The sequence below is a fragment of the Triturus cristatus genome, chromosome 3_2 (genome assembly GCF_964204655.1).
Source record: "Triturus cristatus chromosome 3_2, aTriCri1.1, whole genome shotgun sequence".
NCBI lineage: Eukaryota > Metazoa > Chordata > Amphibia > Caudata > Salamandridae > Triturus > Triturus cristatus.
The window spans coordinates 149,693,136-149,718,686 of NC_140584.1; the positions used below are offsets into that span (position 1 = coordinate 149,693,136).

Genomic DNA, 25,551 nt, shown 5'->3' on the forward strand with positions numbered 1-25,551 from the left:
AGGAGGGTGTCATTGGCAAACATCATTGCCGGTACCTTAGTACCTGCCAGTTTGGGGGCATCATTGTCCCTGACCTTGGTGGTGAGTTGAGCAATCAGTGCATTGACAAGGAGGCAGAACAGGGTCGGTGCGAGCCCACAGCCCTGCCTTACTCCTCTGTCAACTGGGAATCGTGAGGTCAGGTCTCCTCTCTTCCCACACCGTACCTGGGCAAAATTGCCTTCATGCAGTTGTATGAGTATGCTCAACAGGTAGGGGGATCCCCTTTTCTCTAAGTACCTCCCAGAACTTTGCCCTAGCCACCAAATCAAAGGCCGTCTTAAGATCCACGAAAATCAAATGGAGGCTCCCCCCTCCATTCTTACAGTTTTCCAAAATATAAGTTGAAGTCTATATATTTGGTCAACACTGGAGGTGTTTTTTCCTGAATCCAGCCTGATATGGACTTAATATCTTGTAATCGTCCATCCACCCCTGAAAGTGATCAAGAATTACCCTTGCAAAGAGTTTTTGTGTAACATCAATCAGACTGATTGGTCTGTAGTTAGCTGGCAGGAGAGGAGAACCCTTTTTTAAAATTGGGACAATTTCTGCCCCTGCCTGTGTTTCGGGAATCAGCATGCCCTTCAAGATGGCATTGAATAAAACCTGTAAATAGGGTCCCCAGATTTTCGGTTTGTGGCGAAAGAGGTCCCCGGGATGTTGTCCAGTTCTGGTGCTTTACCGGTGGGAGCTTATTTATTGCATTTGTCACTTCTAGCAACGTAAACTCTGTAGCTTCTACAAGATTGACCCTAAGCAGGTATTGGGACAAAGAAGCCCGGGATAGTGAATAGAGCCTTGAAGTGCACTTCCCACGCTTCTGCTGCTACATTGGTTTCTACTGCTGGCTTGCCCTTGCCACTGCCTGTGCTGACTATAGACCAGAACTTCTTTGAATATTTGGTAGATAAGGCTGTTTTTAAGGCCTCCCATCTGTCCAGTTCCCATGTCTCTTTTGCTAGGCGTATTGTTTCTTTGTACAACGCCCTCAATTGTTTGGTAAGTCACTTGTCTTTGACTGTAATGACCTCCAATAGAGCCCGTTTGGCCTTGCGGCAGCTATCATTATACCATGATTGGGTAGCCATTTTTCACCTTGGTATGCATCTCTGGATAAAATACATCAGCCAGCTTAGATGTCAACCCTGCGTGTGTCTCTGCAATTTTGTTAATAGAAACAGCAATATCCGCTGAAGCAGCCACTTCTATTAGTTCTTCTAGGGCCGGGACTACTGCTGCAGATAATGCAGACTGCTTTCCTTGTGTCTGCTGATTTTCCTCCCATTTTATTATTTTCCTATTGTTGGAGAGCGTTAATCGATTATCTGCAGGGGCGCTGGTGGTCAAAGCACTTCCTAAATCCGGCAATTCCAATACCGGGGATAAAGCATTATGGTTGCTGTCATGACATGGGGAGACTACAAAGTTGAGAACTCTGTGCCATTGCCTCGCCTTCACTAGAACGTAGTCAAGGAGGGAGGCTTGGCCTACTTTGTTGAATGTTAAGTTCCCTGGTGTGCCCGAGACTGTGTGACCGTGACATGCTCTCAAGGAGTGAGTCAGAGTAAATGCATTGATTTGGGTTGCCAGCGGAGACCAGGCCTTTATTGGGGAAATTTGAGGCTCAGGAATTAACCAGTATGCATCTTACTCGATATGGATTGTTTCAGCCATATCTGGTAAGGGCTCAAATTGACAATTACAATCTCCCCCCACTATCACCCATGTAGTAGGTGGGGCTGTGGGAATAAAAGCACTCAGTTGGTCAAACGTTAGAGATTCCTTGCTCACACTAACAGGGCGGGAGTAGATATTAATGAGAGCCAGTTCCATCTTGGAGGGGAAGCTGAGAACAATTCATTGGATATCGTTGGATAAAGAGTACAACTGTTTGGGTGTACTGCCAAGGTGTGAGCCTACCCAGACCCATAGACCCCCAGACAGTCTACCCCTCCCTCCCGAAATGGCTGGGAAGGTAAATGACGCAAACCCCACCCTGTGAGAATCTTGCCGTGCCCATGTTTCCTGATACAGACAAATATCAAACTGGTCCACAAAAAGTCCCCAGTCAGAGTAAGAAAATTTACTTTTCAAGCTGGCAACATTTCAGGACAGGACCTTTAGCTTCTTTCCTGGGTTCTTTTTGCCAATAACATGCCTGCCTGCTATTTGTGTGCCCCCTGTTGCAGCCATGAGAGAATTACCGATTATCCTAGCAGATTGTCTTATCCACACTTCACTGGGTTTTAGAGGAACAGGGATTAAAGGGCCTGGTGAACCTGGGGACTTTGTCCATTGCCTTGTCATGTTGCCATTTATCTGTTGTGTTGTCATGGCCACATCCCATTGACCTATCCCCACCCCAGAGTTAATGGGCTGGCCTAGTTGGTCCCCTGTGTGCTCCTCTGATTCCCCGTAATACCCTGTTATTCTTATATCCAGACCTGTACCGTCCCTCTCTGTTTGTCAATCCACCTCTTCAAGGCCATTGAATCTGTTCCTCACAGGTACGTTGAAGAGTATGGGTCTGAATGGGGGATACCTGCAACCTTTATTCTGGGGGTTTAGTGGTCGTCTTACGTGGTCAAGAAATGTGCTGGCCCTATCTGGTATATGATGGCGTGGGTAAAAATGGTCTAATGGTAACACTTGAATCTCAATGCAGTGTTCTCAGGGGCTGTGTTCCTGGGCTAATAACCCGCTTACAGTCTGAGGGTTTCTAAAGTTTATTACAACACAGTCTCCCTGCATCGTCTTATGGCTGTTTCCCACCCATCCAACTCTGCGGACCATTACAATTTCTCCTGCCGTGTCGTAGGAAATCCGTCTATACCTTGCCAGCCAAAACAGGCTTTTATTCCTAAGATCCAGGTAAGACTCTTGCTGGCCAATTTTAACACTGGTACCCCTGTAAGCAAGATTGACATAAGGAGATGCGGCTGAGGGTAGATTTATAGTGAGTTGGTTTGTTACTTCTGTGCTACCGACTACATTCTTTCTCCCTCCATACCCTTCTCTGGGGTCGCTGAGCACCGATGGTGTAGTAACGTTTTTGTTTCCATTCTGCATGGTGTTAGGCGAGCTAAGCTGTCGCTCCTGGCCTCAGAATTAGAATTCCTGCTTGTTGTGTGGGTCGTGTAAGCTTGCACCTGCTGTTGACCAAGTCTTGATAGAGGCGACTTCACAGTTTTATCACTCCTGTTAATTTGATTGCTGGGCCAGCTAGGGCCATGTGTGATAATGGAGTCCTGGCTCCTTAGGACCCCCGGATGATCTGTGTGTGGCGAGCCTGGAAAGTCTGCCTGGCAATTAAAGTCAGTCCCCTTCAAAATAGATTGCTTTGGGTTATTACTCATGTTTACTGGCCCAGTGCCCCCCAGTGTCTCTAATTTGCGTATACAATCAACTAGAGGGGCCACTTCTTCTTTTACGATGACTTTAAATTGGGCCAATAAATCTCCGACCATATTCTGCACCCAGAATGGATAAACCAAGTCAGTTTGGGTGTTAACACTGCAAACTCTTGCTGTACTAGAAGTAACCACACTGGTTGTGAGCCCTCCTTTAGCTTTCTGGCTCTTTGGTGGCCACCCACTAGTTTGTTTACCTTTCCCAGTCTCACATAAAATATGAGTGACACCCCCCTTGCGAGTTTCTATTTTTGGAGCGAGTTATTGTCTAGGGGATGGCTGTGCAGATCTATTCGGGGTAATGAAGGTGGGGTAGGGCTTTTGGAGATGGAGTTGTCTGTCAACGGAGGGCAAAAATCTGGGGTTAGGGACAGGCGCCTTTCGGTGAGTTCAATTTTTGAAGTTACCACCCCTATTGCCCTCTGTAACATTCTGTCAATAGATGTTGGGGCTAACGTGGAAGAAGTGGTTATTTGTTTAGCAGCACAGGTACGTTCCCCATTGTAATGCTAGGGCAGACCTAAAAGTGTTCCTCTCACTAGGACCCACAACACTCACGCTTAAGCCCAGTCCAACACGAATCTCCTTGACAATACAGGGATACAGTTGTTAAATGACTATAAACATGGGCATTCAAAGATCGGTAAGACGTTTATCAGAAGAGGGGGCAGGGGATCAGCCCAGTCCGTTGTTGTGTAAGAGGTAAAATAACTCTTCCCAAGAGCAGATTTAGACAGTCAAGAGTTCCTCACTGCATATGCTCACCCTGCTTTACTTTCAAATAATCCACTGGGGCTGATCACTAGAATCAATGCAGAGCAGGCATTAAGTCATCATAAAGGTCCAGCAGTGTCTTACCCGCGTTGGTCCCGGGGAGCAGGGCCAAGAGAGGTGGCCCTGCCTCTTCCTGGCAATGAAGGGCAAGGACGTTCCCGCCCTTGGCCCGGGCTTTGCCCGGGCGTGGGCCTTGCGCGTCCCAATATCCCGGGGGTGAGGCAGCACTTTATAGTGCAATGGAAGTGCCTCCCCCTCACCTGTGGCAGCAGAGATGTAGCGGGAAACCTGCATGTTGAACCCTGGGACTTGAAGTCCCACCAGGGTGAGTAGCGGCCCAAAGAAGAGGACGATACAGATGGTGACAAGTGTAACACCCTGGGCTTAGGATCCCGCCAGGGCGTTTTCACAAGAGTTAGTGCCCAGCTGAGCCCCGCAGACAAAGAGCGTAATATGTATATTTGTTAAGCAGACTTGAAAAGTGCCTATATATTTGGAAAAAAAACATAGGGGCTGAGCGTCCAACCACCCTCATTTCAGGTTTGGGACCAAACTTTGGCCACTAGGTGTGAGAAGGAGCATCCTCGCCTGTTGCCTCGGCATACCTAGGGGGTTGTCTGCGAGGAAGAAGGAGGCAGATCATAGGTATATGGTTGGCTGGTGGAAGGTCATTTGTTTGTTGATATATGCTAGTCCTTCATTATGCAGGGTTTTGTATGCTGGGTCACCTTCTTGAACTGGATCAAGAGCTAGTATTCCTTCTTGAGGTGCAGTATGATGTAGGTCCGTCTGGGGAGGTCAACAATGCTGTAGATTTCTGTTTGAGTATGGTGGTTATGTAGGAAAGAGCCAACTCTTGAATAGTCTTTGAAAGATAAGATAGTTATCTGTGGATCTTATGTTTAGAGGTAATGAATTTCATAGTTTGGCTTTTTGAACAGAGAAAGATCTGCCACCTATGTTTTCTTTCTTGTACGGTAGGATTTTGAGGCTTGGTGCCAATCTGGGTTGGAGGTTCCTTTGTTGAATGTATTTGTTGACTTTATTTATGATGAAAAGTGGCCCTGTTCCATGCATTGCTTTGTGGGCGAAGCTTGAAGGTGGTACTTCTGGCAACTAGTAACCAATGTAGGGCCCTCAAGGCTGGGAAGATCAGGGCTTGTGGCTTTTCATGTAGGAAACGACCTGGCAGCAGAGTTCGGAATAACATTGTAGTCTTTTCATAGTTGTTAAAGATGATTTGTGGTAGTGGTGATTGACAAAATCAAGTTTAGACAGTACAAGAGAGATAGTAGCCTGGACCTTGTGTGGTACTCCTAGGTTTGGCAAGAAGCATCACAGAGTTTTCATAGTAATAAAGCTTGATCTTGCTAAAATGGTCACTTGGGCATTCATTGATAAATTGGCATCCATTGTAATTCCAAGGTTTCTTACTTCCTTAGAATCTTTAGGAGGTGGTCCCAGATCGACAGGCCAGGCGCAGAGTGGGTCTTCATTTTTCCATTCACCAAATGTGAGTATTTCCGTTTTGGGAGCATTAAATTTGAGATGACTCCATGTCATCTACTAATCAACGACCTTGAGGCAACTGAAGGTTTTCGAGTTTGAAATGTCTTTGGTGCTTTCCAGTTTAGAGAGCATTTGCGTGTCATCTGCATAGTTAAAGCATGCGAGCTGAAATTCATTGATCATTGCTGGAAATGTTTTAATCTAGGTGTTGAAAAGCATGAGTGAGATGATAGAGCCTTGAGGGACCCCTCCTTTTGTGAAGTACGGCTTAGATGAGAAAGGTGGAGGATAGATGAAATTTTTTCTGTTTTGAAGGCAGGATGTGATTCAGTCGTTAACAGTCCCATCTATGCCAGTTTCATAGAGTCTTTGCATTAGAGTGTCATGGTCAACTGTGTTGAAGGCAGCTGAGAGGTCCAAGAGAAGTTGTGCAGCAACCCAGTTGCTGTCTGCTGTGTTTTTAAGGTAATTCCAGATGGCGATGTGGGCAGATTCTGTGCCTCTTACTGGATGGAATCCTATTTGATAGTCTGTAAGTATTCAATTAATTGTGACATCTGGGCAAACGCTGCTCTTTCTATCACTTTGTCCAGGAAATTCCCATTTGTTTGTCTGTAGTTGTCGGGGTCTTGTGGGTCCAGGTTTATTTTCTTTAATAATGTAGTAATGTTGTTGTCGACAACCTGAGGAAACGAAATCTTGATGTAAATGTTTGTTGGGGCCAAAAAACGTCAATCTTACTCTTTGCTGATGATGCGGTGCACCTGTCACGCACAGAATTAGCTAAGCTATGCACAAGCTCTTGAATGCATTTGAAAACTATTGCGACAAAAAGAAACCACAGATTAATACCAGAAAAAACAAATATATGATGAGAAAGGGCAGCCTTAAATTGAGGAGTTCCTTTAAAATCTGTAAGGCTCTGTTGGATCGCGTCAATGTACACAATTTCCTAGGAGTAAGATATGATTACAAATGACCTGTCAGCTCAACTACTTAAAGGTGAGGCGACATTGAGTCAATATGCTGGATGTGTGCTCAGCTTTGATAAAAGTCAGGGGACTCGATTGGTAGGCCGCGCCCTTGAGGCCAATACAGTGCAACCTCTTGCAGCAGGCCTAAATGGTGCAGAGTTGTGCGGCTTTAAAAATGTGAAAAGATCGGATAGGGTGGAAAACGTTTTTTTATGTAGCTTACTTCTGATTGATCCTGGGACCCATATGGATGCACTGAGACATGAGCTGGGTGTTATACTCACTGAGCAGCTTGCAGTGTTACATCCCGGCCAATATTGGGTAAGAATTTGGACAAAAACAGAGTGGAAACCTCATCTGGACTTCACACAAGAGGTATAGGTGCAAGTTAAACAAGTTAAATTACCCTGGTTTAGTCATGTGGCCAACATTAAAAACATTAAAAGCCTGAAGTGAATATCTACGCCCGCAATTTATTGCTTATGCAACAAGAAAATGTAAGGATGCCTTGACATTCTGTATGCACATTGACTCTGATCAAACCATTAACCAAATCTCTTCCTAAATAAATGTTGCTTGGAGAGTAACTAGACAACTGCATTAACATTGTTATTTATGGAGTTCTTTCCTACATACTTGCATAGCAGTTTGTTATGGCATGGCGGGAGTACCTCTCCCGCCATGCCATAGCAAATACCGTGCTCCGCTTTGAGCAAGCGGAGCTAAAAGCAGAGCACACTTTGCGTTTTGCACACAGGGAGCTGCATGTCAACAGCAAAAACAATGCCTGCTCCCATGGGAGGCGGGAGCAGGCCAATAACACGGGGTCCTGTAGACTCCACCCACAGTCCCCAACGAGGTGGCCATGCCCCTGGGGATAGGGTCCCCAGGTCTGAAATTGGCCTGGGAAAAGGGGGCCACATGGCCCTCCTCCCATTTTAATTAAAAAAATTAATGAAGGCTTGAACCCGGGGATTGGGGTCCCCAGGGCTCGAAATCGGCCTGGGGGGGGGCGCAATCCCCCTCCCTTTGAATAAAAAAAGGAGAAAAAAAGGCCAGGCCCTGGGGGGATGGGGTCCCTGGAGCGCTCCATATGGTGGGACCCACAATACCCCTCCCATTGTTTAAATTAAAAAAATAAGAAAAGGGTCAGGTCCTAAGGGATGGGGTCCCAGGGGCCCAAAGCGGTCCAGGGAAGGGTGGTCACGTGGCACTCCTAAAAAATAAAAACATCAAAAAACAAATGGCAGTTTGCCAGAGGCCCGCCCTCCTTCTCCACTACTCTGCAAACACACCTCCTGGTGCGTTCCTGGTTGTGGGGTGAAGTTCTGTTGGCTGCTGAGGGTCCTTAGGGGCCAAGAAGACCTCCTGTTACCTCCAGTAAGCCCCACACAGTGGGATTGCTGTGAGATGGTTGGAGGGCATGCCCCCTTTCTCCCTCACCCTGCAAATGCACCTCTCTGCCCTCTTATAGTTAGGTGGATATTTCACTCGTAAAAAACCAAGGAAATTCCCCCGTTATAGTTAGTTCAGATAACTATAACTCGCGCGCCCGCAATCCACTGCTCATGACGTCACATATTACATCACTCATGACATCACTGGTGACATCATCCTTGTGATAGAGTGGCGGTCGCGCGAGTTATAGTTATCTGAACTAACTATAACGGGGGAATTTCATTGGTTTTTTATGAGTGAAATATCCGCCTAACTATAACCTGTGGGAAATCTATGGTTTTTTAAGTGAATTTGCAAGGTTTTTTAAATGCTAATTCCTAACTATAACGTGTGTGAAACCTATGGTTTTTGAAGTGAATTTTTACGGTTTTTTAAATGCTAAGTTATGTATTTATTAATTTATTTTTTTTCAAGGTTTTTCACCGTGTGCGCACCGTGCGCGCACCCCGCAATTTACAAAAAAAAAAAAAAATGTTTTTTTGCCCCTTGGGGGTCCATCAGTGACCCCCTGACAAAGGCTAGGTGGTCAGGAACTCTCTTCCCTGCCCCCTTTTCACATTTTCCACCTTTTTTCCCCTTTTCCTTTTCAGTGCGAGAGACAAAATGGCGGCCGACACTTCCTGATTTCAACCGATTCGAATGTTTACCGACTTTTTAAACTAGTATATGTGACTATTGGTGTATATATGTGAGTATATGTGAGAGTGAGAGATTGAAAGAGTTCCTGTATGAATAAGTATGTGTTTCTATAAGTGATTGTTTAAAAGACTAAGTATGTGTAAGTTTCCGTAGAAGTAAGTGTGGTGGTGAGTGTATAACTGTATATGCAAGTAAATGTATGTTTGATTCTTTATTAGCATGAGTGACTATGTGTGTGAGTAACTCTATGGATGAGTGGCATTGTGTAACAGGATGTATAGCCCACTAGGTACTTCCAGTAAGTGCCACAGAGCTGCTTTGCAGAGAGGTGTAAAAAGTGGCACGGCCTGGACCACCTCTCTGCAATGCAGCTCAGTGGCGCTTACTGGAAGCACTTGGTGGGCTAGTTAGCCCCAAGGGGCCCTCAGTATTGAAGGGAAATTATATCCCCAATTTAAAACGTGCCATAGTGCGTGTTTGCACGCGTCACCTCAGGCCCCGTCCCCTCCCTTCACCACTGTGTAAACACGCCCTGTGGCTGTTCTAAGTTGAGAGATTAAGTCCCCTTGAATCCTAAGGGTCCCTAGGGTCAAACTAGACCACTAGGTACCTCCAGTAAGTGCCACAGAGCTGCGTTGCAGAGAGGTGTAAAAAGGGGCTTGGCCTCAGAACACCTGTCTGCAGCGCAGCTCCCTGGCGCATACTGGAGATGCCTGTTGGGGGCGCGTTTGCAGAGTGCTGCACTGAGGGGGCAAGGCCTCCGGCACGATGCCAGTCTTTTATTTATTTTAATTTTTTAAGAAGGGGGGCTGTGTGGTTCCCCTTCTTATTCTAATTTATTGGCCCTGATGACCCCATCCCCCAGGGCCTGTCTCCTAATTATATTTTTTTGACCCCAATCCCCAGGGCCGGCCACTGTTTTTTATTATTTAAAAAAAATATATATTTATAGACACACCTAGGACATGCTGGACAAACCGTACGTACCTATCACCATGACGATTTGCGTGATATTCATTAAAAGGCGACTATGAATACAATGAATCCACGTGGAATGTATTTACACCACTAGTGAAGCTCTGACATGTCTGATGCCCTACCGTGCCTAATTACGGTAGACACCCTTGTCGTTTATTTATACAAACATGGGTAGCTATTGACGGGCACATTTAATACACATGCACACCAAGACATTCAAAGGGGATTCGACAAAAATTCGACCAAAACTATGCAAGAAACCCCCCTCACGGTTAATAAAACACACATCCACTGCCGGATGTGTAATACTTTTTATTTTACTCTCTGAAAAGGGGACGAACATCACTTGAGAGTCACAGCGCGCTCCTGACAGAGCCCTATGCTGTGTTACACCCACCATTGCCTGCCGAGTGCCACACACCTCTGTGTTGTATTCCACCAGCTAGTGCATATGCTATGACACTCTCTAGCCCATGTGCACTGTAACACCACCCCGTGAATATGTCATGCCACACTTGTCTTCGCACGGGTTATATTGCCCCATCTAACGTGCCTTCCTCGATGCCTATGTTATCACGCACAGTGCTATGCCATACATATTACAATCTGGGATCCATATCTTTGTCACAGTGCATATGCAACGTTACACTCCCCAGCACATATTTTATATTACAACTTTAGAGACTAGTTAGGTTACACAACACTGCCCTGTGCATATTACACTCCAAGGCGCATATTGCATAGCACGCGCTAGTGCCTGTGCTATCTCGCGCTCTCCAATGAATCTGTCATTGCGCACAATGTATTGCATATTATATTTCACGCCCGGTTCATCTTATATCACACTTTTTGGTGCATAGTTTATACCATACACTATATCTAGTTTTCATTTTCAATCGTGCTCTCAGGACTATGTTCTATATAACACTGTGTTCACCTACCCTTTTCATGGGCATTACATTTTGCGATAGGGGGTGGAGGGTCAGGGGGTGTTTCTGCCAAGTGAGCCCGGAGTCACAGTCACAAACGTTCTCTTCTTCCTGAATAAAAGTGAGATTATGCTGCATACTTGTTCATATTTTAAGTAGTTCGCACAGACACAATGTTTTAAAAACAATAAAGTTCCTAATACCCGCCTTCTCTGAACAGTTAGCTTGCTGCCCCATCCCGCTCCTCCCTATCCTCTGTTGTGTGAATCCATGGACTAGCCTCCTCCCTCCTGCCATGCATGGTCTGATGTGCTGCCACTGCCCTCAATTTAGTATGATGTACCAGTCCACTCCTCCTGCCCTCCATTGCCCAATTCTATGGCCCATCATTGACCTCCTGCTTAAACTCTGTGCTTAGCTTGCTGCCCCTATTCTCCTTCCCCCTGCCCTCCGATGTCTTTGTGCATGCCCCTGCTCCATCCTTTTTGCCCACCATGTTCCATGGACCTGCCACTCCTATCTACTCTGAGTGTTCTGTTGAGCTGCCACTCCCCTCCCACCTGCCTAGCATTGTCAGATGACTGTAACCTGTCCCTGCCACCTCCACCCTGCCTGTCCACATGCCATGCCCCTATCCTCTTCCTCCTACATGGTCCATTGTACTGCCACACCATTCTGCCCTCCCTGGTCTGTTGTGCTGCAACTGCTCCTCCTGCCTGCCCCGTGTGGTCTGTTGTGAGGACCCTTTCCCTGAACTTTCTTGTCTGTGCACAGGTCCTGACCCTCCCTTCTATCCTCCATCGTCCTTTGTGCATGCCCCTGCACCCTCCTTCTTGCCCATCATAGCCATTGTGCTGCCACTAACCCTCCCACTTGCCATGCATGGTCTTCTGTGCTGCCATGGCCCCTCCCACCTTCCCTGTGTGGTCAGTTAGCTGCCCCTGTTCCCCTCCCACCTTCCCTCCATGGTCTGTGTGTATGCCATCACAGTCTCACTGTTGCTCTTCATGGTGTGCCTTGCTTCTAGTGCCCATCCTGCCTGACCTCCATGGATATCTTGCTGCTCCTGCCCTGCCCCTTGCCCCCAGCCCTCTGTTTACATGTGCAGACCCCTACTCCCTCCCTCCTGGCTTGTCTGTTCCATTGTAATGCCCCTGATCCGTCCCTCCTGCCCTTTATGGTCTGTTATGCAGCAGCTTTCTCTCCTGTCTGTCCATTATGGTCAGCTAGCTACCATTGCCTCTTGCCCCTCTGTTCTCTGTTGTCCATGTGCATGGTCCTGTCCCCTCCCTCTTGCTTTCTATGGATTGTTGTGCTGCACTCCCATCCTGCATGCCCTGTGTGGTGTATTGTGGTGCTGCAAACCCTGATGCCTGCCCTGCAGGGTCAGTTTGGTGCACCTCTCCATGTCCCTCCTGTCCTCTGTTATCCAAGTCCATGTCCCTACCCCATTTCCTTCCATGATCCAATGTACCATACTTGCGAACATTTTGAACTTGGTAAGAGGGAGATTTTGAAAAGAAACTGGGGTATTGATTTTCCCCTTTGAGTTACATTGAAAAAGAGGAGATTGTAGACAGGAGACAGATCAAATAAAGCCCATTTGAGCTTAAAAACATTGGACGTTTCCTGGCTGAATCGGGTCTGTTGGCATGTATGGTTGTACTACCATTGCCTCTTCCTTCTGCCCACAATGGTCTATTACATTGCCACAGCCTCTCTTGCAAGTCCTGTATTGTTGGCTTGTTGCCCCTGCCCCCTTTCCCACTGCCCTCCATAGTCTGTTGTGCTTCCACGGCCCTTCCTGCCTGCTCAGTGTGGTTAAATTGTTGCCTTTGCACCCTCCTACCTGCCTTCAATTTTCAGAGTCCGTGCCCCTGGCCTCTGCCTCTCAACAGTATCCTAATGAACAACTAGATTGCTAACATTCTATATTTATTACAAAAGTGTGGAACGCCTGACATCATCTTGATGTAATCAAAACTGTAATACCTAGAGCATTTCCTTTAGAAATTACATATATGAGAGGGTCTTATTGGCATCAAAATTATGGTTAGTGCTCTAAAAGACTAAAATAAGGACATATTTTCTGAGTTTTCAAATAGCGACAAAGCACTTTTAAATTATTTGTTATCTTTATGTTTTTTTATCCAGTTGACCACTTGATTAAATGTTGCACTTAGGGGAGAGGATGTGGTGTTACTTCCAGAACTGCAGACTTTGCAACTGGGGAACCAGGTTGAAGTTTCTGCTTCAGCTCGACATTCTGTGATTCTGGTCAAGTAACTTAGTCTCCCCATGTCTACAACCAAAATGAATTTGTTCTTGTGTGATGTAACCAATGCTCATGTAAAGCACTCCAATACCTGACAAGTCTGCACTATATAACATTGCAAAAACACAAAATAATAAGTGTTTTGCACACTTCTGTCATTGGGCTATGTTTGGGCTACATCTGGGTGATTTTGGGCTACATTTGGGCTCTTTTGTCTCCGGCGGCCATCTTGGGAGATTTATTTGTTATGAAGTTTCCTAATTTCCTGATGTACTGCAGTCTCCTCAGTAGGAAATGCTTTCAGTTTTTTACTTTGATTCCATCATGAAGGTATTCAGATATGTCACACATTTGCCATAAATTCTGAAAGTTAGCACTCTAGTTGCTCATTAGATCACTGTAGTAAAACTACTGTTCACCATGGAAGTCTGCTCCTGGTATTAAAAGTGCATGTTTCAGTCTGCATGTCAGAATTTTTTAATGAAATAGAAGAGGATTTGAGAAGTCACTCAAAATGTGCCCTCATTTTCTTTCTTCAGCATTAATCATAATTTCTATGGCAAAATGAACCCCCTCATTGTGTTCCTTTTTAAATTAAATGTTTTAAGTGTTACCAGGTTATTCCAATCAAGATGGCTTCAGGTGTGCCATACTTTTGTCATAATGAAGACAGTAAGCGCTCTAGTTGTTTTTAAGAACACTCTGGGACATTCTGTCATTGGGCTATACTTGGGCTACATCTGGGTGATATTTGGGCTACATTTGGGCTCTTTTGTCTCTGGTGGCCATCTTGGGAGACTTATTTGTTATGAAGTTTCCTAATTTCCTCATTTACTGCAGTCTCCTTAGTAGGAAATACTTTCAGTTTTTTACTTTGATTCCATCAAGAAGGCATTCAGATGTGTCACACATTTGCCATAAAATCAGAATGTTAGCACTCTTTTTGCTCATTAGATCACTGTAGTAAAGCTACTGCTCACCAGGGAAAACTGCTGCTGGTATTGAAAGTGCATGTTTCAGTCTGCATGTCAGAATTTTTTAATGAAATAGAAGAGGATTTGAGAAGTCACTCAAAATGTGCCCTAATTTTCTTTCTGCAGCACTAATCATACTTTTTATGCAAAAATGAACCCCCTCATTGTGTTCCTTTTTAAATTAAATGTTTTAAGAGTTACCACTTTAATCCAAGCAAGATGGCTTCAGGTGTGCCATACGTTTATCATAAGTAGGACTGTTAGCGCTCTAGTAGTTCTTTGGAACACTCTGGGAAGCTGCAGTAGAACACAAAGGAATCAACTGACAGTCTCTGCCCTTGTTGGATGTACATGTTTTACTGAGAATGTCAGACTTCATTCTCACATGACTGAGAAAGATAATGTAAATTTACAGAAAATAAGCTCTCAGTTTAACTTATAGATCACCTTCCAAACCTCTGTGGTAAAAGCATGAGAAAATATTTTTTTCTCAATCATGATATCCCAGCAGAAGGCTTTTTCACATGGTGAAATCACCTTAGAACATACCACAATTCCTAAAATGAGTATGGTACCATCAACAAATGATTTATAATGTAACTAAAGTCTTAAAACCTTCTATTAACTGCAATGCTTTTTATTGAGGTGCTATCATGTCTATTGGTCCAAAGATGGCTGCCAACACTTCTTGGATGAAGTGCTGACAGCCAATCAGATCTCAGGATGAGATGTGTGGTTAGGCTCCGCCCACATATATATATGCTTTTAAATGCTATGTTGTCAGGAAATACTGAACAGATTTACACCAGACCTGCAAAAGGCACTTCCTTGACCTTATGGCTACCTCTCTGCCAAATTTCATGTAATTCTGTTGAGCCGTTCGGGCTGTAGCTGCGACTAAAGGTCCTATGGAAAAATGCATGGGGAAACGCGTTTTGGGACCCCCCCTTTTTCTCGGCCGCCGCTTGACGAATCACCCCGAGACTTTCAGGGTAGGAGCTGAACGGAGCGCCCCATTAGTTTTGAAAATTTCGCGAGGATTCGTCAACCGGCGCCAAAGTTATTCAAAATAGAATTTTGAGATTTCCTATGGAAACTAGGTTGTAACTATAACTATCTTCTGGCGACCGCCAGTAGATAATATATATATTGTTATATATATATATATATATATATATATATATATATATATATATATATATATATAGAGAGAGAGAGAGAGATAGTAGGTAGGTAGTTATAGTTAGGACCCTGTTTCCATAGGAAAACCTCAACATTCTATTTTGAATAACTTTGGCGCCGGTCGACGAATCCTCGCAAAATTTTCAAAACTAATGGGGCGCTACGCTCCGCTCCTACCCTGAAAGTCTCGGGGGGATTCGTCAAGCGGGGGCTGAGATAAAAGGGGGGTCCCAAAACACGTTTTTCCCATGCATTTTTCCATAGGACCTTTAGACACAGCTACAGCCCGAATGGCTGAACAGAGTTCCTTGAAATTTGGCAGAGAGGTAGTCTACAGGTCAAGGAAGTGCCTTTTGTAGGTTTGGTGTAAATCTGTTGAGTAGATTCTGAGAAAATAGCCTTTAAATCAATATATATATCTGAGCCAGCTTACGGTGCGCTTACGGTGCGCTTACCGTACGCGTACGGTGACGTGCGCGAGCGCGATTCTGATTGGCTGTTAGATCTTAGTAAACATTCGAATCGGTCGAAACCAGGAAGCGGCGTCCGCCATTTTTTATCTCGCACTCTGAGAGATTGGAAGAAAAACAAAGACCAAAAACATATAAAGGGGCCGTTTAGACAGCTCCCAACCATCTAGCCTTGATGAAGGTGTCCTCAAAGAACCCCCAAGGCCAAAAATTCAATTTTAATTTTTTTTGAAAAATCGCCGATTACGCTTACCGTCCGCGTACGGTAAAAAATTTGAAAAAAAAAAAAATATCCATATTCTCCACACCCCGTGTGCAAATGGTGCCCGAAGAGCATCATTTGTGCATGGCATATATATCAACCATTTTACCTTACAAAATCAAACATTACCTTTCACAACGAAGCGCATAATATGTCCTCCATGTACATGGCCCATCCAGCGTAACGTGGGCACGCGGTGCGCGTAGCGCACCGCGTGCCCACCCTGCGTGCACGGCACTAACTGCGTAAAGTGGCCGCGCGGTGCGCGAAGCTCTCCGCGTGCTCACTGTGTGCGCACGGTGCGCGAAGCGCAATGTGCGCGCACGGAACGAACTGCGTTAAGTGGGCGCGCACGCCACGAATGGCGTAATGTAACTTAGCATTTAAAAAACCGTACAAATTCACTGAAAAAACCATAGGTTTCACACACGTTATAGTTAGGAATTAGCATTTAAAAAACCTTGCAAATTCACTGAAAAAACCATAGGTTTCACACATGTTATAGTTAGCTGGACATTTTACTGATAAAAAACCAATGAAATTCCCCCGTTATAGTTAGTGCAGGCAACTATAACTCACGTGACCGCAATCCTCTGCTGATGCTAATACTGTATTTAGACACTTATTTGCCCATGTCTTCTTCCATTAAATTTTAGCTATACATATATTACAAATATTTTTTTTTCATAAAGACACATATGTCATCAGCAGAGGATTGCGGTCACGTGAGTTATAGTTGCCTGCACTAACTATAACGGGGGAATTTCATTGGTTTTTTATCAGTAAAATGTCCAGCTAACTATAACATGTGTGAAACCTATGGTTTTTTCAGTGAATATATATATATATATATATAGCTGGTGATAGAGACGCTCTGCAGTGATAAAGTCCGCCATCGACCACGCCAGAGTAACGGAACGAGCAGGACAAAGGCTGACTATGTCAGGGCACAATTGTATGCACGGGCGGGTTACTATACCGCGCTCGCAATTTTGGACATGCTTATTCCTTTTGGCGAGATCGTTACACTGGGCATTTTAAGAGGAATCTGGATTGTCATATTGGGAGAGGAAAAGCATTGACTTTAGGAAATGTTTCTGTCCTCTCTCAATAGCTATATCAGTCAGCCAATGAGATCCCTCCATACAGATATTTAAACACCACCCCGCTAAAAACCTAACTTTTTGAATATCCAGCTGAAAACCGGCATTGTTAAAGGCATCCGCCGAAACGCGTCTGCCAGGAGCTGTTACATGAGGATAACGCGTTTATTTATTTAGTGTTAATGGAGGCATAAAAACTTACTGCAGAGCATCTCCAGCATGTGTCTGACTCGTTTTTTAAGGCGAAAAACGGGACTGGTGTTGTACATATGGCGGTAGGTCGGATCCGCATTTCAGACACGCCTCTTGATCTGGAGCTCCACGCATTGCCGACAAACTTTGTGGTCAAGTGCACGGACTGCACAGCGTGGCACCCCCCCAGCCTGGATTGTGGTGTAGGCACTGGGGAAAGAGCAGCAGCTGGTCTGCTGATAGAGACGCTCTGCAGTGATAAAGTCCGCCATCGACCACGCCAGAGTAACGGAACGAGCAGGACAAAGGCTGACTATGTCAGGGCACAATTGTATGCACGGGCGGGTTATTATACCGCGTTTGCAATTTTGGACATGCTTATTCTTTTTGGCGAGATCGTTACACTGGGCATTTTAAGAGGAATCTTGATTGTCATATTGGGAGAGGAAAAGCATTGACTTTAGGAAATTTTTCTGTCCTCTCTCAATAGCTATATCAGTCAGCCAATGTGATCCCTCCATACAGATATTTAAACACCACCCCGCTAAAAACCTCACTTTTTGAATATCCAGCTGAAAACCGGCATTGATAAAGGCATCCGCCGAAACGCGTCTGCCAGGAGCTGTTACATGAGGATAATGCGTTTATTTATTTAGTGTTAATGGAGGCATAAAAACTTACTGCAGAGCATCTCCAGCATGTGTCTGACTCGTTTTTTAAGGCGAAAAACGGGACTGGTGTTATATATGTATATATATATATATATATATATATATATATTACCTACTGGCGGTCGCCAGTAGGTAGTTATAGTTAGGACCACGTTTCCATAGGAAAACCTCAACATTCTATTTTGAATAACTTTGGCGCCGGTCGACGAATCCTCGCGAATTTCTCAAAATAGGTGGGGCGCTACGCTCCGCTCCTACCCTGAAAGTCTCGGGGGGATCCTTCAAGCGGGGGCTGAGATAAAAGGGGGGTCCCAAAACGCGTTTTTCCCATGCATTTTTCCATAGGACCTTTAGAACGAGCTACAGCCCGAACGGCTGAACAGAATTACTCAAAATTTGGCAGAGAGGTAGTCCCTAGGTCAAGGAAGTGCCTTTTGTAGGTTTGGTGTAAATCTGTTCAGTAGATTCTGAGAAAATAGCCTTTAAATCAATATATATATCTGAGCCCGCTTACGGTACGCTTACCGTACGCTTACGGTAAGCGTACGGTGGCGTGCGCGAGCGCGATTCTGATTGGCTCTTAGATCTTAGTAAACATTCGAATCGGCCGAAACCAGGAAGCGGCGGCCGCCATTTTGTGTATTTCACTCTGAAAAAAAAGAGTGAAAACAAGGAAAGGGGGCAATGAGGAGAGTTACAGACCCCCTAACATTTGTAAGGGGGTCAAAGAAGGACAGAAAAGTACAAAAAAAACATTTATTGATTTTAAAAAAAATCACGGGGTACGCGTACGGTAAGCTTACGGTAAGCGTACGGTAGAAAAAAAAAAAAAAAAATGAAAATCAGATTTAAGTGTTTAGATATTAGGGGGCTCTAAAAAGAGCCGTTGTGTTTATGAAATGATTTTTTAGTGGTACCTACAAGTAAGTACCGATGCAGAGTCTAAGGTTCAAGAGGAAGACTCTGTTCCCTTCATCATTGAAGTGCACACCATCTCCTCTATAAATGTCTTGCATGTCATAACACAAGTTGTTGTGGTAAATGGCACCCATACCATAGTCACGGAGGAAAGCAGAAACAGATTTGTTGACGTGCTTTCTTGCTTTGTCATCGCACCGCGTGCCCACCGTGCGTGCACGGCACTAACTGCGTAAAGTGGGCGCGCGGTGCGCGAAGCGCACCGCGTGCTCACTGTGCGCGCACGGTGCGCGAAGCGCACCGTGCGCGCACGGAACGAACTGCGTTAAGTGGGCGCGCACGCCACGAATGGCGTAAAGTAACTTAGCATTTAAAAAACCGTACAAATTCACTGAAAAAACCATAGGTTTCACACACGTTATAGTTAGGAATTAGCATTTAAAAAACCTTGCAAATTCACTGAAAAAACCATAGGTTTCACACATGTTATAGTTAGCGGAAATTTTACTGATAAAAAACCAATGAAATTCCCCCGTTATAGTTAGTGCAGGCAACTATAACTCACGCGACCGCAATCTTCTGCTGATGACATATGTGTCTTTATGAAAAAAAAATATTTGTAATATATGTATAGCTAAAAATGTATGGAAGAAGACATGGGCAAATAAGTGTCTAAATACAGTATTAGCATCAGCAGAGGATTGCGGTCGCGTGAGTTATAGTTGCCTGCACTAACTATAACGGGGGAATTTCATTGGTTTTTTATCAGTAAAATTTCCGCTAACTATAACATGTGTGAAACCTATGGTTTTTTCAGTGAATATATATATATATATATATATATATATATATATATATATATATATATATATATATATATATATCCCTACGGTTGCAGAGACTTGATTGGGAATAGTAAATGTTACTTCTCCTGAGTCCAAAATATACATTACTAGCAATACAACATTACTAATTAAAAAATACAATTGTAAATAAACAGAAACATGATAATAATAATATAATTTTAAACAATGTAAACAAAACTATTAAATTCTAGGAATAATACATATACTATTCCCACTCCAGTCTGCACAACAGTAGGGAAAGTGTTTCACTAAGGAGGTGTAAAATTCACTTCTCCCAATCCAGTCTGTGCAACAGTAGAGAACGTGTTCGACTCAGAAGGGGTAAAATTGTATATTCTCACTCCAGTCTGTACAACAGTAGGAAAAACTTTGGGCTCAGGAGAGGTAAAATGTACTATTCCCACTCAAGTCTCTGCAACAATAGGGAAAGTGTTGGACCCATGAGGGGAAAATATGCTATTTCCACGACAGGCAGTGAAACAGTAGGAAAAGTGTTAGCCTCAGGAGAGAATAAAATTCAATACTCCCACTCCAGTCTGTGCAACAGTAGGAAAAGCATTGGACTCAGGAGGGGTTTAATTCACTATTCCCACACTAGTCGGTGCAACAGTAGGCAAAGCGTTGGACTCAGGAAGGGTAAAATTAACTATTCCCACTCCAACCTGTGCAACACTAGGGAAAGTACTTCACTTCAAATACATAACTTATTTTAATAAAAGTCTTAATGTCATAAAATTATAAAACTAATAACCTAAAATTAAATATATACATTAAAAAACAATTCAAATAATTATCATTTTTTTAATAATTAATGTACAAAACGAAAGTAATTTGATAATTATTTCATTAAATTCCCACATTATATTCCTACATACCTAGCAATGCACATTTAACATATATCTAAATAAAATAAAAAATAATAGCACAATTTACATACGTAAAAAAGCAGGTCAGAGTTTTATATAGCACAAACTAGACCCAAAGATATCAGGTATCAGAGCGCTTTACATGAGCACCATTTTTGTTACAGATGGACACTTTCATTTTTGTTAGGCACTGGGGAGAGTAAGTGATTTGCCCAGAATCACAGGACTGAATTTTGTCTGCACCAGCTTTTTCTTCCGTTCTTCAATGTTGATAATATGGACACTATTTTGTTGAATATTTGGAGCACTTGTTTTGTCCAAAAGTTCAAAATGGAATAACTTGAACCACTTGCTTGAAAAGTAGGAAATTATGATTAAAATTCCTCAGCTGAGAGACGAGCGTTCACGATCATCATGGACACAAAACTTAACTGTTACCTCACCACTTTACAAGCAAGAGTAGTGGACAGCATGCCTCCATTTCGCCCCCTACCAAACAAACCCAAGATTCAGAATCGTCGCTGCACCTACTCTTTTTTTCAAAAAGGTGCTTTCAGGCTGCCTGATAGCTCAATGCAAGTGGTATCCATGTATCCCTATATTTATCCGTTACGAGTGTACATAACATTAAACATGTTTTCAAGGCGATAGTGAACAGTAAACATGTCAAAATGTATGTCACCACTCGCTACACTCTGAACTACACAGTGCAACGCAAGAGTTCGGTTGAAGACATCACATGATAAAAATAACATTCTGTTTTCCTCTCCATATTGGTATGAAACTCTGGAGTGCCCACTGTCCTGCATTCAATATGTTGTGTGTTGAGCTCAATATGTCAGACAAATATAGGGTCTTGTCTTACACCCTACAGCTTGTAAAATTACACCAGCCGCCACTGGTTTTCAGAATCCTCTGAAAGCAGACGTCTTGTTTGAAGACTCTGCATTTCTTTTATTACTAGTGGGGGCTGATTGTGGGCCTTTGAGATAGTATTCATGTTAATTGTAACACACATGGCGCTGCAATTAACATGAATACAATCTCAAAGGCCCACAATCAGACCTGCACTATTAATAAAAGAAATGCAGAGTTTCAAACACGATGTCTGCTTTCAGAATCCTCTGAAAGCCCACATCGTGCTTCAAATTTACTCCATTCCTTTTTCCTTGCGGTGTGAATGGTCTCATCGGATGTGCTGTGTGCGGTCTGTGCGCGCTAAATACAGGACACTGTGCACTAGGGGTGACCCCGATGCGTGCGCACACACGCGCACAGGTTATGGGGAACAGTGCTCCTCTTTACTCCTCACCTCTGGAGGCATGTGGATTTGGCACTTCCCCAGGTTTAAATCACTTTGCAAACATGGGGCAGTGTCAAAATCAATGGGTGTTGCATGGAAAACCCCATCAGAATGATGTGTGAGTCTCCCCAAAGCTACACTTTGAATGGAAGCTCAAAGGCTTTGAGTGACTTCATAAATCAAAATGAGAGCCCTGCGTCATGCCCGTGCCACCCTTGTCTAATGAAAATATCAGCCCTGAATGTAGCATTTTGTTCGTTTTAAAGTTCTATATTTACAATAGGTATCATGTTAAGCTGGCCTAAGAAAATTGGTGGGGATCATGATGAGGTGAGATGATGAGAGTTGGGTGGGTTAACGAATAGCTGATCGACTGTTTTTTCCATAAAACATTCACAGATTTTCATGCGCACCTATCTCTGACCGCCGGCGTGGCCGACCATACTGAATAGAGGGGTAGGCAATTTCCTCGCACTTCACAACAGACGAGCGAGGCATGATACTTAGTGGGGCACTTAGCAATGTCTTTTCTCAAAAGCGGCACTATTATATTCACAACAGCCTCTAATAAATGATAAAACAATCTCGACAGCAACCGTGCCAACTAGGTCATTTTTCCTCATCACCATTACCAATCCATGACCATGGGCACCGTGATCTAAGTTGTATGCATGCATAAGTGATGAACCACCGTAGGCGTACGCCACCTCACCTGGGTGATGGACCACCTGTATGCATGAGCACACAGGTTTACCAAAAGGCACACTTTTGAATTTTTGGGCATCTGACAAGGAGCATGCCCTTTTTAAACAACGAATATATGATGCATGAGAGCATTGTGCTTCTAAAATCATGACGAAACTGTCATTGCACTGTTTAACATATGTGTGTCTCTCCTTTTAGCCCCCTTACATTTTTATTTATGTTTTCTCACCAGGTTGGAACACAGGATTCGATTGAGAATTCTAGTCAGTGCTATTATACACTGCAACCATACTGTAGGTACAGTGGGAGTAAAGGGTGACTCTTCCCTGACTACTATTTTGAACCATCACTTAATTTATCATTTCTGCACCTGGTCCTGACAAAGCGCTCTTGGATCCACTAGGGACCGCCCGTAGCGCGAAACATGTTGACCTAAATTACACTTTTTCACACACACATCTTATTCATCACGGATGTGAGAACAGTGGTTAATATTCACCTCTCCTCCATATTTGTTTTAAGGAGGATCTCTACAGTCAACAGATATTTTAACCTTGTCTTCAGGACCCCTGAATAAAAACAAGGTTCTGGGTACCACTGAAAACAATTTTAACTCACCCATTCACTTCTCTAGGTCCACACACCCACATGCACAACTGCGGCGTCTCCTAAAAAGATCTCCGCAAAAGAGCCCTCTCACGGGGCCCGTGAGGGACTGCAGAGCAACCCCCACGAGGAGCAACGCCAGATGATGAAGCGTGACACTCTCAAGGGTGTGTGAGGGCACTATATTCAAAAGGAGAAATTCCCCACCCACTCTAAATATCCAACCTTACTGAGAGATGCACATTTTCCCAACCATAATAGGTTGATCCATCTTCTTCTCTTTAGGAACAGCTACCCCCTAGTGATTATTATCATGATAGAAAGGACAACAATGGAGTATTACTGATATTTAAATGAATGGGAAGATATTTTGAAGGGCGCTGCTTCTGGTGACCACTGGTTTCACAACGACATAGAGAATAAAATCTGGTGTACTCTTTGAAATATCCAGATTTTGTATTTCTTTGATGCTTTTAATGTTTAATATTTCTGTTTTAGTACAAAGTGGATGGAGAAGGAACAGAAGATGAGAAGAACAATCAAGCAGGTTCTGAAATGTGATGTGCTGCAGGCTAATCCTCTGGATCCAGTCACTCCTCCTCCAGCAGATTGTGTGATGAGCATACTTTGCCTAGAATCTGCATGCAAAGATGTGAAAAGCTACTGCGAGGTGCTGAAAACGTTCAGGACAATCTTAAAACCAGGGGGCTACTTGGTAATCTGTAGTGGGCTACACTGCACCTTTTACTATGTGGGCCAGTCCAGATTCCCTTGCTTGTATATAAGGCAAGAGGATGTGGAGAAGGCATTCATAGATGCTGGTTTTGAAATAGTGAAGATGGAGGTGAAGCCGAAAACTGACCTTTCCACAACACATATTTCAGATTATGATGCCAGCTATTTCGTTCTTGGGCGGAGACCAGTGGAAGATTAGGGGCCTGATTTAGAATTTGGGTGGTGTATTGTCTATTTTCCATGTCCCTCCTCTGTCAAGGCAGTGGTGGATAATCCACTGGGTTTAGATTTATTCACCAAGGTGGCACTAAGGTGGAAGTGTTTTATTCAACAAAGTGTATTTATGGAATTGCCAGACCTCGAATAAGTGAGGGAACGGTGGATGTACATTGATAACACTTTTACTATCAGCTCTACTTCATGAAGCAAATCCATCACATAAATAAACGTGAGTTTTCTGATGAAATAATTGAAGTATTCTTAGCAAATGTTTCATTTTCATGGCTGAAAATGAGTGCCAAGAAAAAATTAAAAGTGACAAGTTTTGAAGTAATTGCATGACACATATGATTGCAAATTGGCAAATTGAAAGAGCGGGATCACCACAAAGCACATGATGACTGCAGCTTAGCATATGGCAACTGAGTGACAATTTACAAAATCCTGCCAAGAGATTATTGATTGAAAATGTATAAGGAACTTTGTTGAATGCACGTGATGATTAAAATTAGAAGAATTCAATGGAGTAAGATTTATGTGAACTAATGGACCATGTATAATAGCAATGCCTGGAGAGAACATTTCCGTGCACTCCTGTTTTAGTGAATAGATGTCCATACTAAAAACAGTGAGTGGAAAAGTATCTGGACACCCATTTTCAATGTATCTGGTTTCCCTAACAAGCAGGGGTGGGATTGCAGCTTGCTCTGGGACACAGTACCTATGTTTTCATGAACTTACCGCACCATTTTTATGGCAGTCTTTCAGGGTGGTAACTCTCCCAGAACTGGTGGTAATCTAGTTACTCTGGATGAATCAATGGCAGAGCAAGAGCAGTGTCCACCAGTAGGGTGTCTGAAATGAGGATGTAAAATCAACAGCTTTTTTGGCCCTTTTTCTATTACAGCTCCCCTCGAATCCAGTATTGCAAGTATTTTAATTCATAATATTTATTTAATACTTGCTAAATGTTTATTTTATTTTATTTTGTAAACCAAGGACAGATCAACAGTAGTCCTTATGAAGTCCCATAGAATCAGGTTATGATATGAAACATCTTGGTATAGTTCTATGCTTAAGTGATGCACAAGACAATTTTATGAAGACAGGAAGATTCCATAGAATCATTGAAGACATATGTGCGCCAGGGTCTTCATAGGAATAACGAAAGATAGATTGGAAGCTTTCCAGATTTTAAAATAGTGGACCAGCTTTATGTGCATAAATTATTGCGACATATATGTTGAATACCAAATTATTTTCGAAGTTTTGATTTTGTATATTAGTAAATACATAACTACTGGTATCACATTTGAAACTACTTTTTTCAGCTAGAGCCACATTAGCTCCATTGTTGGAACACTTCCTCTGACAGGCTGATGGTGTACAGGCCGCCAGAGGAAAGACATTGCACCTCCTGCCCTTTTTAGGGTGAACAGCATAATGTCTTTTTTCTCTTATCTGTCAATGACAGAAAACAAGATGACCACC

The 25,551-nt window shown here is 43.6% G+C and overlaps 1 protein-coding gene across 1 annotated transcript in view; it reads left to right on the top strand.

Moving 5' to 3' along the window:
- LOC146856913 (indolethylamine N-methyltransferase-like) overlaps positions 1–24,582 on the top strand; it is a 117,171-nt gene extending 92,589 nt beyond the window's left edge. Inside the window, exon 3 of the mRNA XM_085647381.1 lies at positions 23,605–24,582. Coding sequence (XP_085503507.1) covers positions 23,605–24,040 — 436 coding nt within the window. The 3' untranslated portion in view covers positions 24,041–24,582. The remainder of the gene's footprint in view (positions 1–23,604) is intronic.
- The last annotated feature ends 969 nt before the right edge of the window (positions 24,583–25,551 follow it).